Source organism: Ruditapes philippinarum, unplaced genomic scaffold (genome assembly GCF_026571515.1).
Source record: "Ruditapes philippinarum isolate M1 unplaced genomic scaffold, ASM2657151v2 ctg6316_1_1_1_1, whole genome shotgun sequence".
NCBI lineage: Eukaryota > Metazoa > Mollusca > Bivalvia > Venerida > Veneridae > Ruditapes > Ruditapes philippinarum.
Window position 1 is genome coordinate 50,162 of NW_026862259.1, and position 18,620 is coordinate 68,781.

The 18,620-nt window shown below is 33.0% G+C and overlaps 2 protein-coding genes across 5 annotated transcripts; one reads left to right on the forward strand and one right to left on the reverse strand.

Annotated features, from left to right (window-relative positions):
• Nucleotides 1-215: 215 nt before the first annotated feature.
• Nucleotides 216-9,279, reverse strand: LOC132718464 (TATA box-binding protein-like 1). Of its 2 annotated transcripts, none has more exons than XM_060702165.1 (6): nucleotides 9,230-9,279; nucleotides 4,543-4,839; nucleotides 4,159-4,241; nucleotides 2,773-2,937; nucleotides 1,879-1,973; nucleotides 216-929 (listed from the first exon to the last, which is right to left on the reverse strand). In XM_060702165.1, the coding sequence occupies exons 2-6, from the start codon at nucleotides 4,771-4,773 to the stop codon at nucleotides 706-708; spliced, it is 798 nt and encodes a 265-aa protein (XP_060558148.1). In that variant the 5' UTR covers nucleotides 4,774-4,839; nucleotides 9,230-9,279; the 3' UTR covers nucleotides 216-705. The 2 variants fall into 2 exon arrangements, with proteins under 2 accessions (XP_060558148.1, XP_060558147.1); XM_060702164.1 differs by lacking the exon at nucleotides 9,230-9,279 and adding an exon at nucleotides 6,229-6,354.
• Nucleotides 9,280-13,948: 4,669 nt separating this feature from the next.
• On the forward strand, nucleotides 13,949-17,923 carry LOC132718461 (uncharacterized). Of its 3 annotated transcripts, none has more exons than XM_060702160.1 (2): nucleotides 13,949-14,128; nucleotides 16,106-17,923. In XM_060702160.1, exon 2 carries the CDS (start codon nucleotides 16,168-16,170, stop codon nucleotides 17,350-17,352), a length of 1,185 nt encoding a protein of 394 aa, XP_060558143.1. In that variant the 5' UTR covers nucleotides 13,949-14,128; nucleotides 16,106-16,167; the 3' UTR covers nucleotides 17,353-17,923. The 3 variants fall into 3 exon arrangements, with proteins under 3 accessions (XP_060558143.1, XP_060558144.1, XP_060558142.1); XM_060702161.1 differs by having other exon boundaries at nucleotides 13,949-14,124; XM_060702159.1 differs by lacking the exon at nucleotides 13,949-14,128 and adding an exon at nucleotides 15,730-15,942.
• Nucleotides 17,924-18,620: the final 697 nt, after the last annotated feature.

The window sequence follows — 18,620 nt, forward strand, 5'->3', positions numbered from 1 at the left end:
AATTCTGTCAATATTGTAGGCAGAGTTATCCAACTTGTCAATCTGATGTACATTGTTACTATAAATAAGTATTGTAAGTTTCAATTGAATATCTCAAGCAGTAATTGAGATATTTGACTTTACAAAAAACTTTAACCAACGCAGACGCCGACGCGGACGCTGACGCCGGGGCGACTAGAATAGCTCTCATATTCTTCGAATAGTCGAGCTAAAAAATGCCTGTAACTATATTCATACTAAATATTTCTTACCCTATAAAAAACATTTTTCAAGATTTTCCATCGTATATACAAGAAATAACAGAGCATATAAATGATAATCCATTCACAGTACACATATATTCAACAAATCATTCTATCAATAACTACATATGCATGTAAAAAGCCACAGAGTACATAAGTAACAAATGTTCAACTACAAAAATTCAATGCAGGAAATAACCGTGACAATATCGTAACACATCCACTCATACTTACACAGAACACGTACATTTTCTCAACAACATCACACCAAAACATCGGTCCCAAAGTTTCCGATAACAAAGCATAATTATGAACAAGATATTTCATAAATTAATCAATGTGAAAATTCTATTACTTCGATGACGCTCGGTACAAATATTTTGTAACAACAAAGACTCCAACGATAAGAAACACAATTATTCGAAACACCACAGATGTTTAAATTTTGACTAACTTCGCGCTTTTAATCCTGACTAACATCACTGTCAAAATCTCCATCACTGTCTTCCATACTACTTCCGTCAAAATCCGATTCATCATCCACGACTTTGCGTTCAGCCTGTAGTCTTTTGTTCATCACATTGTTCACACTAGAAGAAGTTTTTACAGATCTAGGTCCAGCATTAAAGTCTGCCACTAATGGATATATATATTCTATTGCTGACTGTACATTTGCTACCCGTGGGGCTGAAATAGTAAAACCTATGTTAAAAGAAAATGAAACCCAGAAATTTCAGTCACTTTACTCTGTTGATATTTTATAATATACTTCTTTAAATTCAAAACTGGTCAATTATTACTTAAAGTGATTCTGATGACAAACAGTTGGGTTGTGGAGCTCCAAATGCCTCAAAATCCAAATGGATTGTATATTTGTTAATCCCATACACAAATATCTGAGCTTGGAGCATTGTAGTTTCACACAATAAGACTTAAATGTGTTTTTCTATATAGGTCTGTAATTTCAAAGTGACCCCTTGTGCAGCACCAATATTAATGATTAATATCAGTTTTATTTAGGTACACAAGGCATTGCTACATGACAAATATTGCCACTCTAGGTAATGTAGCTTCAAACAACAAAACTACTTAAATGTACTTTATCAATGTAACGTCTTACTTATAAATCAATTGACCCCTGAGGCAAGCCAATCTTAATCTCAGGAAGCCAAAACCTGAATTATGCACATCATCTTATTATAAGTAATATTTCTGCCAAAATAATTTTAATTTCTTTCCATCTGTTCAAAAGATACAGAAGAGACAAGGAATTTTGTAATTTATGCATGACTTGACCTTGGATCTGTCTGCACATCCTCTCATTATGGTAAACATTTCTGCCCAGTAGTTTCATTTTTCTCTCAGACGTGAAACAAAAATAGGATAAGGGGCCATTTCTTTTACTAATTTCTTTTGTTTTTTTTTGTTATGGAAAAGAACTCTGTTGTTCTCTATAGTTCTGTTTATAGTTAAATGGCCCCTATCTACAACTTCAGTAGTGTGGACAGACAACCAGTGTCCAAAAATAAATGCAAACAAAATTTTGGTGTACAAAAAGAACAAAATGTTGCTAAAATAAAACAATTATAGATAAAATGATAACCAGTAAAATACTGAAACTGGACAACAATACTACCTGTGACAGTTATACTGCCCGTGGAGAATATTTTCAGTGTAGCCTTGGGACTTTTTATTCTGTAAGTAACACCTGGATGCAGCTCAGGTTCATAACTAAAAAGTAAAGTTAATAACAGTCTGTTCACTTATTTCAGTTGATTTTGATTCTATAAATAACATAACATTAAGATCAACTTTATTTGAATTTAATTAAGTCAATCAAACATTTAAAATTAAAAGAAGACTAAGAAACTCTACCAAAGTCAAAATGCTAAATCTAAAATTTAAAAATTCTTAAATATATCAAGTGAAGCATCTAACATGCTAAATTACTATTACATTTCTATGTAGAGTGATGAACTTTTGTGTTGCGCAGATTGCGCCTTCGTGAGAAATACTACATCCAATCAATTTTTCATAGTAATTTGTTTGTTTGATTGGGTTTTACGTCACACCGACACAGTATAGGTCATTTGGCGACATTCCAGCTTTACTGGTGGAGGAAGACCTCAAGTGCCCTTCTGTGCATTATTTCAGGCACGAACGGGCACCTGAGTAGAACCACCGACGTTCCGTAAGCTAGCTGGATAGCTTCCTCACATGAAAGAATCCAAAGTTCCTGTAGGAATTCGAACTCACAGCGATGAGGGGCAAGTGGTTTGAAGTCAACAACCTTAACCACTCAGCCACATGTGCCCCTTCTCATATTAACCGACAGCGTCACCAAAAGGTATATATCATCTTCTTTCAAATTTTTAATGCTTTAATACCCACTTCCTTAATAAGGAGCAGAAGGAAGTTTACAAAGTTTTTCTGTATTTGGATCACAATAAACTTATTATGAATTTCAAAAGTATTTCAGACAATTTTTTTCCAAATCAATTTAATATATGTATGACTGTCAAAGTCCTACCTGGCTTCCTTGTGTTCCATGGAAAATTTAGTAATATCAAGGGCAAATGGCAGTGAACATGTTCCAAGGACGTTCACTATACGGAAATTGGTGAACTTTACTTTATATCCCATTTTCTGTATTTTTCTTGCAAACTTCCTTGCAGCTATTTTGGAAAACTCTTCACTGAAGATAGAGGAAAAATATTAAAATTTTGAGTAAAACTATTGTAAAATGCTATGTTATTGTATACATACAATTCATTTAAACAACATTCATGGACCATGGACCAGTAGTTAACAAGCATAAACAGGAAAATGTGAAAAATAGGAAAATGTTAAATGCTGTAAGTAAATAAATTCAATTAACTGTTGAAGAAATGGTTTCAGATTTGTCTACCTGTCCTAACAATAAGACGAAAAAAATCCAACTAATTTCTTTTCTTTACAAAACATGTTTAAAGACTCGTTTTCTTCTTTTTAAATCATCAGTATAGCAGTATAGCAATACCTGTGATGTTGTTTTTTCTGTAATATTTACAGCATTGTTTAAAATCAAACATAAAATATTATCACATGAGTTATAATGGAAAAGGAAACTGAGACGCAAGTTTGGCATTATACGGCATCAGCGATTTTTTTCCCTATATAAGTGGTACCGAATAACGGACCCATTCACAATCACAAACGGACCTTCACAATTTTCAGACTCGGTCCAACGGAGCTGTTCACAATTTCTGATGAAATTTCACAAATCTGATTAATTAAGCCTTTAATAATGTATTATTTGCTCTCTTCTCATAATGATGCTAAAATTTTGCCTATTGTGCTTCGTTTATCTTAAAATGCCTTTAGCCAACTATGATTTTCAGTGCATTCGCCCTTTAAATTTTCGTACCGTTTGAATACGAAACTTCTAGGGACGAATCAATACTGAAACAAGCGTCTGGTAATTTCTGTAAACATCATTCAAAATGTCTCGTAACAGGAACTATTAGGTTAAAAACATTATATGTTCTTACTGCTTAATAAGATATTAACAATCTTAATTAAAAAATTCACAATTTGTTAAGAATCAACGCTTTTTTTCAAAATTTTTATGGTACCGGACCCATTGACAATTCAGGGGAAAAATCGCTGTTCATTCCTATACAAACTTAGGCATGCATAAGTTCCCTTTTCTTACTTCACTTTATATACAATGTAATTCAACATACAATAACATAATACAGTATCATTCAGTACTTGAAAATCTATACATTGTTGATGAGTTATTTGTTTCATTCTTGAAAACTACAACAATTAACATAACTTGGTCATTTTCCCTAAAAATCATCAGTTCCCTCAGAATCTCAGTAAAACGCAGCTTGCCTTAAATGACACTTAATATGACTTTAAATATGTTTACCTCAGGGCCCCTGTGCATGTGATCTTACCAGAAGACCACACACTGGCTGTAGTGTAAGGATTTCTTAATCTCATATTTAACATCTGAAAAGGAATTAAAAAAGTCCAATGATAAGTGTTTTAGTAATCACATTCACAAATAAACTGGATAACAAACTAAAAGAAGTCAAAATAAAATCTTGCTTAAATAAGTGTCAGTAGACATAAAATTTATAAATGTTACTAATGTACATTTTAATATTTAGTTCTTAGACTACTAGTTTTATGTACATAATTAATTAAGCAAATAACTATCAGAACTTGACTCATTTGCACATTTTTTTTTATCTTGAGGGATTACAGGTCCTTGACCAAAAGTTCAGATATAATACAATAGTATAAATACCCCATGTTGTCTGTGATATTCTACATTTGTACCCTCCATGGCAATTCTTTTCAAATTCAGATGACACTTGGTATTAAAGCTGCATACAACATTGTTTATATTAATATCTAACATTGGAACGTCCTCTTCCTCTGGTTGAGGGTTAGGATCATAACCTTCAGGGGCAATAACTCCACCATTTGTACCAGGAAGCTGGCTTACGCCACCAGCTATGACTTGACCGTCCGCCATAATGCCTGAGATAATGTCCTTGTAGTATACAATTTAACACAGCAAATTGTCTATGGTCATGTTCTCCTGCAAAAAAGGTATCTTATTTGGCTATTTAAATACTACGCTATATTGTTATATCCCCATTAACAAACTCTCAAACATTTCAGCCAGCCATGTTGGCAAGACATGAAAGGCAACCCCTTCTTATTCTGTGTAGAATTCTGCCAAATTACATCCCCTTGCATATAAATATATGGGAAGAATGGATTTTTTTGTCTTTGTTGACATACATTTTTTTCCTAAAAAAACAGTCAATTGTCTTGTAAAGTTTATGTAATTTCATTGCAACTAATAATGAGTTATATATATGGTTATTATGGTGAACATATAAATTTTCACAGTTAACAAGCTAGTTTTTAAGCTGGAAGTAAATATTTGTATATCTAACTCCTAGTCCAATATATTAGACGTTACAGGCTTGTTATAGTTTTTGTCGGTCAAGCCTGACGTCTAATAGTTATTGCTCAAAAACGCATAGCATCATAAAAAATTCCAAAAATGTCTATTGTCCTGCCTTGCAAGCTTTATTCAAAAGATTATCATATTTTCTTTCAATTTCATGCTCAATCATACACAAAAACTGTCAAACGATGTACTTATCAATTTAAAATAAATTATAAACATCAATCTGTTTTTTTCTATCAGCCATACTGGTTAAACAAGGTGCTTTACAGATTGATTCCAAATTTTTGAACGGAAAAATATATTCAAACACACGGACGGTGCATGGGCAATTATTTCGTTAAAAAAATATTCCGTTAGATTGTTCTGACTCAGTTAAACGCTTGCATTTGAATTAGCCAATCAGATTTCGCGCACTTTACGGCCGCCATTTGTTTATCGGCTGTAAAAGGAATTGAAATACATGAGAGGATTTAATCATGATTTTTCGGATGTGACAGTTTAATTATTTTGACAAAAGGTATTTATTTTTTAGTTTTGTTCATAGCTAGGTCAAAAAATATGTAAATACACGCTGTCTTCATTGTTTTTCGTTCCGCCCGATTTTCTGGCGGAACATGCTATGGGTTTTTGAGCAATTTCGATATGACGTTGCTTTGCCCAGAAGCAAAAATATCTCAAAGCGACGTCATATTTATAGGACTAATCTAACTCCTAGCAGAATTCACAACTCTGCCTGCTATTATGACAGTCAATGATTTTTCAATGTTGTCATTGACCTTTTCTGGGATCATACAAATCTCCATCAAATTATTAAAATTCAGAATGTTCTTTAAAGCACTCTGAGAGATTGCATTAAATTTTTTGTTTAAATTATCGCGAAAATATGTGACTAATCTATACTTTTCCTAATTTAAAATGCACATAATTATCTAATCGTAAACACCTAAGTTTATTCAAAAGTCATAAATTTGTTCAGTTTAGCGTCATGAAAATTTCAGCACTTATTACCATTCAAGCTCCTTAAACTCGAATTAGTCTTCTTACAAACGCACGAAGTGATCGCAGACAGCCATTTTGATTAACAGCGCCACCTTCCGCTGACTGGTCCCCTGCGATTATATGGTCAGACTTAGCTATTGATTTCTGTCCCCATTAAATTATATACTAAATTATTATGAGAAATGGTCGTGTGTCAAACTAAAGATATGATTTTTCTATACGAGTGATATGCCTAACATATCAGAAACATAAAACGATATTGATGTGATGAACCATGCTTTTCGAAAAAATGCCTTCATTGATATTCGCCGCTGATCACAGTACAGACATACAGATCTATTTTAAATAAGAATTTATAAAATATCCTTGTGAAAATTCTCCAAAACATCTATTAAGTTTAAGATATTTTTCAGAAAACTATAAATTGTTGATTTCTGATGATTTTTTTTGTTCTGTAGATCTACATGAGTAATTGCCCCGAGTTATTTAACACGAGGGACTTCATTTATTTAGGGCCGATTAGCAGTTACGAAAGTTTTCTGCATACATTTTTTTTTTGTTTAACAGTTACTGTGTGTAACTGTTTAAAGCAGTTACGCTAAGATTTAATATCAGAATAAAGCTGTCCGGAGACTAAAAACACCCACTTTTTCTTTCAGCGATGACGTCAAATATGACGTCACATCTGATGGTGTTTTGCACGTGCTAATGTTCAATCAATCGGAACATTTCGGCTATTATTCATGATAACCTCGAACTTAATTAATACGAATTGAAGGTATAGGTCTACCTCTTGATTTTAGACTAAAAAAATAAAAATAAATAAACAACAGAGATAATGTATAATGAATGTATATATTTGACATCCAAAGGAAAATACAGTCGGTAAAATTATGATTGAAAATATGTCTGACAATCATAATCATTTTAAAAATGCCCAAATGATGTATAATTACAAACACAGGTAGATCTTTTGTTTACAACAAACGTAGTAATAATTGTTCAATAATGTACTGTTTACTTTTATTTCCATAAATTTAATTCATTTAGGTGGACCTTGACTCGATATATTGGAATAAACTTCCGGCATTAAATTACAATTCTTCAACCAATCGAGATTTTTTCTTCCCCGAGAAGGCTTGAAAATTAATGCGCCTGTCATTTGAAATCTTTACGCAGTGATCTCCCCTTATTTTTTTCGGCGTTAGTGTACTTATAAAGGGAAGTAACCGCTTAGAGGAGTTTGGACTACTTTCGGTTTTTGCAGATAAACACAACATGGTCTGAAATTTTGCTACCATTATTTGTTTGGTCTGACGACCCAAACAAATAAAATAGAAAATAATACCTAACACGTAAGTTATTATAATAATTCAAAAGTGAAATTTATGAGTATAATTATATACAGCAACTGAAATACTTCTCAAAGGATAATAATTTTATTAGCATAATAACATGAGCAAGATCAAGGTAAGGTACATACATATATATTTATATAAATAATGTATAATTGCTTGCTATTTGATTATTAACAAACTTGCTGCATTTCAGCCAACAAGAGTACGCGAACGTTAAACTTCGGGTATTTCCGTACAGTTTCAATAAACGTATAACAGTAGGCAAGATAATCATATCCACCACAGGTGAATGATTCAGTCTTATATAGAGTCTTCTTTTCTGTCTGCACTATCATTTCTTCTTTTGAAGTAAATACATGTATAGATTCTTTTCGGAAAAAATCACAAATGAATGATGTCATCGTACTTGTCATTTCAGCTTCTGGTCTTCCTCCATGTCTTAACGTAATCTTCACATAGAGTCAACGCGACCTTAGCATAATATATTACTTAAACACCATTACATATTTAAAACACGAATGATGTTTTTTCCCCGCCTTGTTTTCTTTTATTTCTGTTTGAACGTACTAGCCAGAAAAATTCCGCTGCGGTGGTTGATTTAATTTATCTTTGAAGGAGCTAGCTTTCATTTGTAGGAATCCTATCCGTGCCAACAATTTCTCTGTTCCGACCATGTTGCCTTTTCACATTTAATGAAAGTTTAGTAGTTTCTTGTGTAGTAGGACAACGGTGACGAGTCTGGTTAGTCCGTCGCATCCAACTATGATCCCGCTTTTTTTATTTCGTTGTTCATCGTTGCGGAATCTTCATGGAAGAAGTCATAACTTCCTTTTTAAACTTTTTTGATAAATGTTTTGATTTAGTCCAAAGACTGGCTTTCAAATTGTTGCCTTAAGAAAAATCGTCCTTATGATCCAAGACTCGTGCATAGATTATGGTTTTATCAATATCAAGTGTCCCTTAGTTAGGAAAGGTCCGCCAATATTTGCCCTTTTAAATGTCTTTCTCCAAATTATTTTTATATCTATCGTAAGAAAAGTCTTAAAATAAAAATAATTGGATACCGTGATGATCTTTAAATAGGCAGAGAGATGACTGGATAAATTAATCAATTACTTTTGATTTTTGGCATGTGGCGGCTTTATGATGAAATTCCACTTCTTGCTGCAGCCTTGGAGGAGGAAGCCTTTATTCTAAAAGATGATTCACATCGACCACTACCATATCTTCTGAGGTATATCTATTGCCTTTTACATCAACGGAAACTACATTTTCTTCTTGACTTGGATTAAACTAAAAAGGTGGCACTATCTGGTCAACTGGTATCCATCCTTTAACTTTGATACATTCGTCGCCAGCTCTGAATTCGTACCTAGCATATTTGTACTCGGGTCCAGGCTTCAGAACTGGATCGTCAGTTGCATACTTGTACAGGCACATTAAGCCAGATATATCAAGTTTCCAGGAGTTGAGGTCCTTCTCGAGAAAGACGCTGAATTCTCCTCGTGGTACGCAGAAGAATATTGTATCGTCCAGATTATTGGTTACGGACGTCAAACTCTTGGCAATGTACGGAGCCCGACGTTCAACCTGGTTATCCAGTATACAGCAAAATATTTTCTTAAAACATGAGAACATTTTCTAATCTTTACCTTTTATAGACTATATTGAAAACGATGAGCTGTGATTTTGTCTGTCCCTTTAAGCTTTGGTAACGACGTTAATGACGTCATAATACTTATGACGTCTTAAACGTAACGATGCACTGCGCATGCCACCAGTCCTTCCCAATCAAAATCACAATTTCCGCTATCAAATATACAGATGATATTGTGTGTAAGTTCAATACTAAATTTATTGAACGAGTTTAATAAAATTATATTATGCGAGCCTCTGGCGAGCATATTATTTCATCCAAGGAGTTTTATTTATTCAGTAACGGATATTATATTCTTTAAAATACTGCACGTTTGTAACGTCGCTTTTCATTGGATAATCGTTACGTTTATATAGTTTTATATACAAGGCTGTTGTCGATTCATGAAGAATCTGGTCAGCCTAGCGGCTCAGGTTATATTTACAAACAGCCGTTTATATAGGGCCATATAACCTGTCAACAATCTTTATAACTAATAATATAAACATACCAAAAATAATAATTGTTTTAAGTGAAAAAAAGATCATTTTATTCATTATAATAGTGTAACATTTATATACACTATGTTTGTATTACGCACATGAAAACACGTCAAAATATATGCACGGCCATGTAATACCATTTTTACGGAGTAGCAAAAGCAGCACGGGTATGTGGTTAGGTAGAATAACTGATTCAAACACTTGAGATTAAGGTGTACATACTTATTCAGCATGTCATGTTATTGGTTTATGTTTCAGTGGTATTAATAATAGATATAGGCACATTTAAGTTCTCCTAAATGATGTTTATTTTTAAGTTGACTCCATTACATTTGGAATTAGGCTCCCGACAAAAATCAGGAATAAAACATTACAAAGGGCAATGACTCTAAAATTGTGCCAAAGAGTTATGGTCCTTTAAAAATGCATTTCTCAAAATGACATCTATCCGTCTTAAAGCGTCAAGATAATACTTCAAATACTTTTGCGTTAATGCCAGGACTATACACAAGTATGAAACACGAGCATTGATGTTAAAACTCATTTATTAAGGGCAACAAATAACACAAACTGTCTGTTAAACACTTCACTTCTACTACTTAATCATGTATTGTGAATGTTAAAGATATTGATATGAACACAAAAATAGTAAAATTTTCCAGATGATGAAGAGACGATATAATCAATGAGCTTTGTTCTGACAAGAAATAGTACAATTTATTGGAAAGTTTTCAAAACATTCCATCAATTACCAGTTTTTTTTAAAAATATTCAAAATTAAAATAAGCCAGAACTCCAAAAATAATGATTTGAAAATACATGTAATGCCCCTTGTCGTGGTTAAGGGCCTTGTAATAAGAAAGTTTATGTCAATTTCAAGTCACTCTAAACATTTTTAACGCAGCTTAACTTAAAATATATAGATGAAAATTCTTAATATTGCAGCTATCAAAGTAGCTAGATCTTCCTTTGGAAAAAAAACACTTTACCTCTCTATGTAATTCCATGTATGGACTTTTAAATTAGAACTTCCAATACTTTCTTATGCCCAAGACCAAAAATTGCATAGATATTAAAGGGGATCAACTCCAATATGCAAACAGTTTCGACATCGACACTGCTCTTCTGAATGTCTAAAGAAAATGGTATGCGGCAGTAATGCCTCATATAAAAATATGTTTCACACAATGGTCAAGCATGTCAGAACAAGTTGTCAGTAAAGCAGTGTGCACTGCACGACTACTAGTAAACAAGAGGGCCATGATGGCCCTGAAATCGCTCACCTGTATATAGGTCCCTGGGTCAAGGCAAATTTTAAATCAGGGGCTTTCATTTAAACAAACTTGGTAGACACCCATTAGAAGATGTTTCATGATAAATATCTAAGCTCTGGCTCTTTGGGTTTTTTTTATAAGTTTTTACTATATACATATAGGGAAAAACAATGACACCCTTCGGAGTGGCCAATATTGACACCAGGGCTTTTATTTGAACAAACTTGAAAGACACTCACTAGAAGATATTTCATGCTTAATATCTAAACTCTAGCTCTTTGGGTTTTTTATAAGAAGATTTTTCAAGTTTTTACTTTACACATATAAGGAAAATCAATGTCCCCCGGGGCGGGGCCAATTTTAACCCAAGGACCCATATTTAAACAAACTTGGTAGACACCCACTAGAGGATGTTTCATGCTTAATATCTTAGCTCTAGCTATTTGGTTTTTTTAAAAGAAGATTTTTTAAGTTTTTACTATATACAAATAAGGAAAAACAATGACCCCCGGGGTGGGGCCAATTTTGACCCAAGATTTGAACAAACTTGGTAGACACTGACTAGATGATGTATCATGTCAAATATTTAAGCTCTAGCTCTTTCCGTTTTCTAAAAGAAGATATTTTAAGTTTTTTTTCTTTTGGTTGCCATGGCAACCAGAGTTCTGCTTGGAATTAAATTCTTTGAACAATTTTTAAAGTTTACTACCAAAGGAACATTCCTGTGAAGTGTGGATGAAATTGGCTTTGTGGTTTATGAGATGTCCTTTAAAGTTTACGGACGGCCGGACAAAAAGCGATCACAAAAGCTCACCACGTCGCTTTGTGACAGGTGAGCTAAAAAAATACCTGGATGATGTAGATTTTACTTTGTTTAAAAAAGGGTCATAATTCTATCAAAATTATTAAAGTTATTGACCTAGGACAGTAACCTTTTATGAAATATGGTCTACAGAACTTTGTATTCATACGGCGTTAATAATGGAACTTTCTGTCGCTTACAATATATACACAAATTACCAAGAACAGGTCAAAATATGCAGAATTTGCCCTTACTGCGTTAGCCACGTAACACAAATATGGTGATTCGGTAAAATCGTGTAAATTATTACTTGAATCTGGAATCTAATGTAAAACATTTTTCTTTTCATGTTTGATTTTCTTGAAATTATTTGCACACTGCAGTAAAACTAAATGTTTCCAAATCCTTCGTATCTAGTACTATGCAATTATTAATATGTTATGCTATCATTAATGGGTGTTATACATACATATTTGAAATAAGTGCGAAACAAGAGAGTGACTGGTAAAGCTATTTCCTAAAGAAGGTAGTTTTAAGATGGGTCTATTGTTTTAGAAATAAAATTGAAGATTAAATTAATGAATTCAGACTATCACTGACAACTAATAAATGGAATAATTTCCCATGGAGAATATGACATCATTAAATTGAAGCGGCACCTACGGCACTATTTAACAAATGCATTAAATATGAATTTATCCAAACTTTCAGGAACAGTATATGTACAGATAAGAATCTGCGAGTGACAATTTTCTACAAGTTTGTTTCTCGTCCGAAATGTTATTTTAAAACCGGCCAAATGGCTTCGAAAAATAGTTAAATCAATGCCTAAAGTAAAATTCTGTTTTTGTCCCACTCCCACTACCTACACACTGCTACTCCAAAAATTTACACAATCAACTTCAGCGATGCAAACCACCAGAATAGTACATTCATGTAATATTCCCTAACCATCAACCCAAAGTGGCATGGATCGCGGTGGGGGAATAAAGATAATTTTTAATGATGCCTCAATTGTGTCTATATCTATTTATATTTATCATGGACAATATATGAATACATTTATATCCCTCCCCCTCATGTTTAATACTTCCAAATATAATTTCTTTAGTAAAATGCACCTATCTAGCGCGATTGAACCGTTTGCTAACAGGGGTTTAAATTGACTTTTATTTAGACGCACATTATTTCAATTCTAAGAAACATTGATTCAAGTGCAGAGAGGTCAGCAAAAATTCCTTACTTCTTCTTGACTATATAGATGTAAGTAAAAAGTTGAAAAGGTTTATTCTGAATTTCGCCGCGGATTGACTGTTTTAATTAAGAGAGTTGAAGTTGGTAGAGCGCATACATGGCATAGGAAGTGGGGGAAAACAACAACAAAAACTTTGCTTTGCCTAACTCAAATCAATGTTATGGTAAGCCAATAGAACTAACAAATAATGTTTTTCAGACTTTATGTGAGCACATAAGTATTTTTATTTTCTTCAGTTCTGTGAACACACAATGTGATGAAAGTCCAATCTGTAATCAAGTTTGTTTTAATATATTTAAATACATGCTTAATTGCAAAGTTAAAACAGTTGATTAATATCTCAGATTATGATTAATATAACCAAAGAACAAGATCATGACTGTGTATTATCATATTGTATTATAATGTATACATATAGCCACACTTGTCATGCCATATCCATTTATGCAACGCTGAAGATTGTTTAAAGGCCCATTATGTTTGTTTTTTTCTTAAAAAGCTTCTTATTTTTCTTGTCCTGTTTGAGTTTCCAAAACGTTTACCAGAATCATCTTTTGCATCTGTTGCCTTTTGCCAATTAGTACAGATATAGTGATTAAGTATTTTGTATAGAAGACAAAATACTGCTTTGTTTACATTTTGCTACTATTATGACAAATAATATCACATTCATCGCTACTGTCTACAGCTAATAAGCATGTAAGATGCTCTAAAATAATTTTTCAAACGTTATGCAAGTAAAACTCATTTTTGGCTATTCAGAAAAAAAGGAAGAAAAAAAATCGTTTCTGCGACATAATGTGCCTTTAAAGTCAAGATATTGACATACTAGTACTCGATTGTCTAAACTAACCCCCGTTGTTTTCATAAAATGTCAACAAACTAAGTTTGAATTTGGTAGCCAACTGGTTTAAATGTAACACCAATATTAAGATAGCATTATATTGGCGGCGTTTTTATCGAGGTTTTAAAAAAGAGAAGAAAATCTATCGAACAGGTAGTATGCGAAAGTTGGACTTTCAATATAGTGATGTTTTGAATACTGTTTAACGGTCACTGGAGATTTCACTTAACAAAGTGTGTGAGTATTTTTTTTTGTCATTGCATTTTTTGTTATTGTGCACTCAGATTGATCTATAATGGGTCTATATTGTATGTCAAGCAAATGAATTTGGTTATTCTTGGCGATGAGAAACTTTCATTAGATGAGTTTGTGGGTATTGGCAAATAGTAATTCCATTTTCTTAAAATATTGTGTTAATTTTTGTATCAGTATGATTTGTACATTGCAAGTTAATGGTTTAACACATAAACAGTTCAAATATATGAAGCATTTTCAAGTCGATTCGTAGCTATACCCCAGCTTCTTGTAGTCCATTATTAGTTTAGGGTCAAAGTTTTGTAATTCGATTTTTGTTTTTAATAAATTTTATTGATCAAACAAATTGACTTAACGGCATTTGTGTACTTAAAATGAAAATATTTTGCTAACTAATTTTCAAATTGATTGGATATTCTATTTAATTCCTTGATTATTATCCAAGGTATTTTTTATAGTATTTTAATAATATTACAGTATGTAAGAGCTTTTATGTTTCAACATGTACATTTCATTTGATAAAATTTTCAGCTCAGTTACATGGTTTGGGTTTGTAAAATGTGATTTAGTATTTTATGATTGCTCCATTAAACTTAATCGCTTATATATTATAATAAATAGTTTTCTAATTTCTCGCATTAAATATTTTACTTTTAGAAAAAAGACAGTAAACGATCACTGATCACAGTACTTGTACGGTTTATTGAATAATATGTTTTATTGCGTGAATAAATCAAAGATTTTTTTAAAAGTGATCAATTTGATACTATATATTGGTTTCGCATTTTTTATTTTATTTTGAGGACATATAAAGCCTCGTATTTTAACGGTAGCATCTCGAACATTAATGGCTGGTTTATTCTATTAAAGTAAACATTAGGAGATAAACATAATGTAAAACCATAAAATATTTTGATATACAACGTACTAGGTATGATTTTTACTTCGATGTACCTATGGTAGCTGGGTCGGGCCATTTTGTTGAATTATATCTGAATTATGCCATCGTCAACAAACATGATACAAATGAACCAAAGAACGATCTAGGGTGTTATTGTGCTGATAGAGGCACGAGAAATGGTCGCTATTTTGTTGGTAGTTATGGCACGCGCCATTTTGTCAGTGCGTAATGTCATGTATACGCCACCGTATCTATCGCATATTCCTTTTAAGTATCATTAATACGCCTTAGTAAGTACGCACTATAATTTCATTCAGCGTGAAAATACCGAAGTTGTTGATGCTATATCCAATGGCTATTGAATGATAAGATGTCAATAATTTTTAAACAAAATGGTTTTAAATGGTTTGAATTTTTAGTTTAATTTGCCGTACATTTTCGGAAGGTAAAAAATAACATATAATGATTTAAAATTACTTAAAACATTTAAATCGCTTTAAAAACATTGATAACTTATTATATAAAAAACCCATCTATCTCAAATTACTCATAAATCGAATGTGTCAATGCGGTTTTGTAATTATCCAGATTTAAACAATAAAATGATCTATATTTAATACTCGAACCACTATGATAGTTTTCAATACTGGGCGCTGATGGCTTATTAACGATACCTTTGATTCAACTGTTCTGTTCACACAATGTTCAATCGGATAAAAACAGTAGATGATTATATTCAAAATAAACCTTGCCAGTTTTAAGGACAAAAGAATATTTTGTCTTGCAAGTTCAAGTGTTAAATTGTTGATATGCAGCGCTCTTATACGACCGAAGGCCAACCGTTTTATACAAATTAAAATTTTCGACAAATATGGCGGATAAATATTTTCGTAAGGTATCAGTTTTTTGTAATTCATGGATAAACTTTCATCAAAATAAAGACATGCTGACTTTGTATGTAGTGGTATAATTTCTAGTATAAGTTAACTTACAATATTATTGCAAAGTAAAAATAAAATAAGTTTTACTTTAAATGTTATTTCGTGTTTCTATTTCAGATGGAAATCATGTGATATAAGAAAAACTTTCGGAATAAAACTTTTGTCGGCAGGAGGTTTTCATGATGTTAGCCGAAAGTCCCACGGGGCACGAATCCCCACTGTTTTATCAAAATGAAGGAGCTAGAAATAAAAGACTCGCTGATGTAAAACGAGGGACTGACTACTATAAAAAGTTGGACAACATCGCTGAAGCCCAATGGAAAGCAAACGTGCCGACATTCCCGGCAGTGCCCCGCAAAATGTCGGTCCTGCCTAAAATAACTACTTCCGTTTTAAGTGATCCGGATACGGAAGCACGTCGCTCAATGTTCAATATGACGTCAACACCACGTCAGAGTATTTCGATGATGTCAGGAGCTGCAAGTACTGTGACTGGTTACACGGGGGCAACGAACAGTCAAATGAGCCTGCCGTCACATATTTCAAGGATTATTCACCATAGACCGTCTGTCTTGGATTCTCCACATGAATTAACACCGCGGGAACCAAAAGTAGATCCTAATTTTAATCCATGGGGAACCAGTTATTCACCTCTCGATGACCAGACGAAACTTACTGCGGAAGATATGAGGCCAAGGGAAATGCCATTTCAGTATAGAGATAGTAGGAAAATCGTAATGAAACCAGTACCACGAAAGTCGATGCCGATGAGTCGCGTGGCGGCTCACGAGCGACAACGTCATCAGCGTACTGTAACGAACTTCCGTTCAAGAAACGGAACGATCCGTATTATCAAACCATTGGAGCCATTGCCAGAAATTGAAAAATATCATAAAAATATTAAGCATGAAACTTTTGATATAGAAAATATTGAGCGCGAAAAAACATTTATGATGTTGGAAAGAATTGATAGAATTTTGCACCCAAATAAGAAATCCCCACGAACATTATTAGGATCTAGTGAAGAGGAGATCCCAGGTACATCCGAATCTTCTGTTACTTTACCAGACGAAGTAAAAGACACTAGAGATACTCACATAGTTAACATTGTAGACAGTTCAAGACGTCCTTCCAAAAGCCCCCGTTCAATAAGTCCCCGGATAACGCCCCGCATGGACCACAGTTCGCGTTCTAAGGGACGTAACTCACGCAACGAAAGACCGAAAAGGCCACGAATTCGGTTCCACAATGATCCCTTTAAACCAAGACCACCAAAGACAATGGCCGACGTTCTCCAGTCTCTGGAGATATCTAAAGAAGACACTGATATAAAGTGTCAGTCCTGGATTGATAAATGTATATAATTACGGATTAGTTGGCATGTGATATGTAATTTAGTCGGATATGGTGTTCCATAGTGTGATAGTGAAGCATTTTTTATTTTGTATTCTTTGAAAGTTACATTTTTGTGCTTAGAGAATTCATGAAACGCATTTTCAAATTTCAACGTATTAGGTCAATATTTTGGTTTGGAAAGAGTAATGCCCATTTTATATGCACTAACTATGCAGTTGTATAGAAACAACAACAGATAAATAACAAACGATGATGATTATGCAAAGCAAAAGAACTATGAAAATAGTGTTAATAAATATTTAAACTGACAAACATTGTAGTGTATACTACATTTTGAATAGCATTCACGGGATTCTCATGTATTCACATGTGTCCGGATATTGACTGTGACGGCTTTCCATACTTGGATAAGACAAATCATATTAAGGTGTACGTATATATCTTTGCTTAAATGTCACTGAACATCGGGAGGTAAAAAAAAAAATTGTGACATTTTCATGCATTCTATTAACTGTTCTACTCCCGATTTTGAAAGAAAACGTAAATTTTAACTAGTGCAGTCCGTTTTCAACTGGCTTCTCCATTTACAGGTTTAACTGTAATAATATTATATTTATATATAATATTTTATGCATATTTATTTTTAATAACATGTCTGTGATATATTTATCTGTGATAAAGAAGTTCTCGAATTTTTTCTCTAGTTTTTTTCTTCTCATGTATAGTTCGCGGCACTAAATATCATTAAAGGCCCATATTATGTCCAGAAATGCCTTTATCTTCATTTCTCAAAAGCTTCTTATTTCTGGTGTCCTGTTAAAGTTTTCAAAAAGTTATTTATCGGCTAATTACCTGAACCATCTTTTGCTCTTGTTGGATTTTGATAATTAATACAGTTATAGTGATTTAGCATGGAAGTCAAAATATTGCTTTTGTTTACATTTTGCTACTTTCGTGACAAATAATTTCACATTCTGCACTACTTTCTTCAGGTGATAAGTATCTAACATGCTCTAAAACCATTATTTAAACGTTATAAAACTCATGTTTGCTCTTTCTAAATATGGAAAAACATTTATTTCTGAGGCATTATGTGCCTTTAAAACTGTGTATTGTAACTTTGACAGAGTGGAGATTATACGGATAGCAACTTAAAGCTGCAAGCTTTCAGATGAGTGAGAAGAGTGTACTCGGAAAAAAAATCTAGATATAACTTAAATTATTACATGTACTTGCAGCGTTCATGTACGTTTTTTCATGGAAGTTGCTATATAAG

What these genes read in the sequence shown, in the direction of transcription:
- LOC132718464 (XM_060702165.1), bottom strand. Translation starts at nt 4,773, where the DNA reads ATGGCGGACGGTCAAGTCATAGCTGGTGGCGTAAGCCAGCTTCCTGGT. An exon ending in ACATGCACAGGGGCCCTGAG is followed by an intron (nt 2,938 to 4,158) that starts GTAAACATATTT and finishes CTCTATCTTCAG; the next exon opens with TGAAGAGTTTTCCAAAATAG. An exon ending in GGGCAGTATAACTGTCACAG is followed by an intron (nt 930 to 1,878) that starts GTAGTATTGTTG and finishes TTACTATTTCAG; the next exon opens with CCCCACGGGTAGCAAATGTA.
- LOC132718461 (XM_060702160.1), top strand. Translation starts at nt 16,168, where the DNA reads ATGATGTTAGCCGAAAGTCCCACGGGGCACGAATCCCCACTGTTTTAT.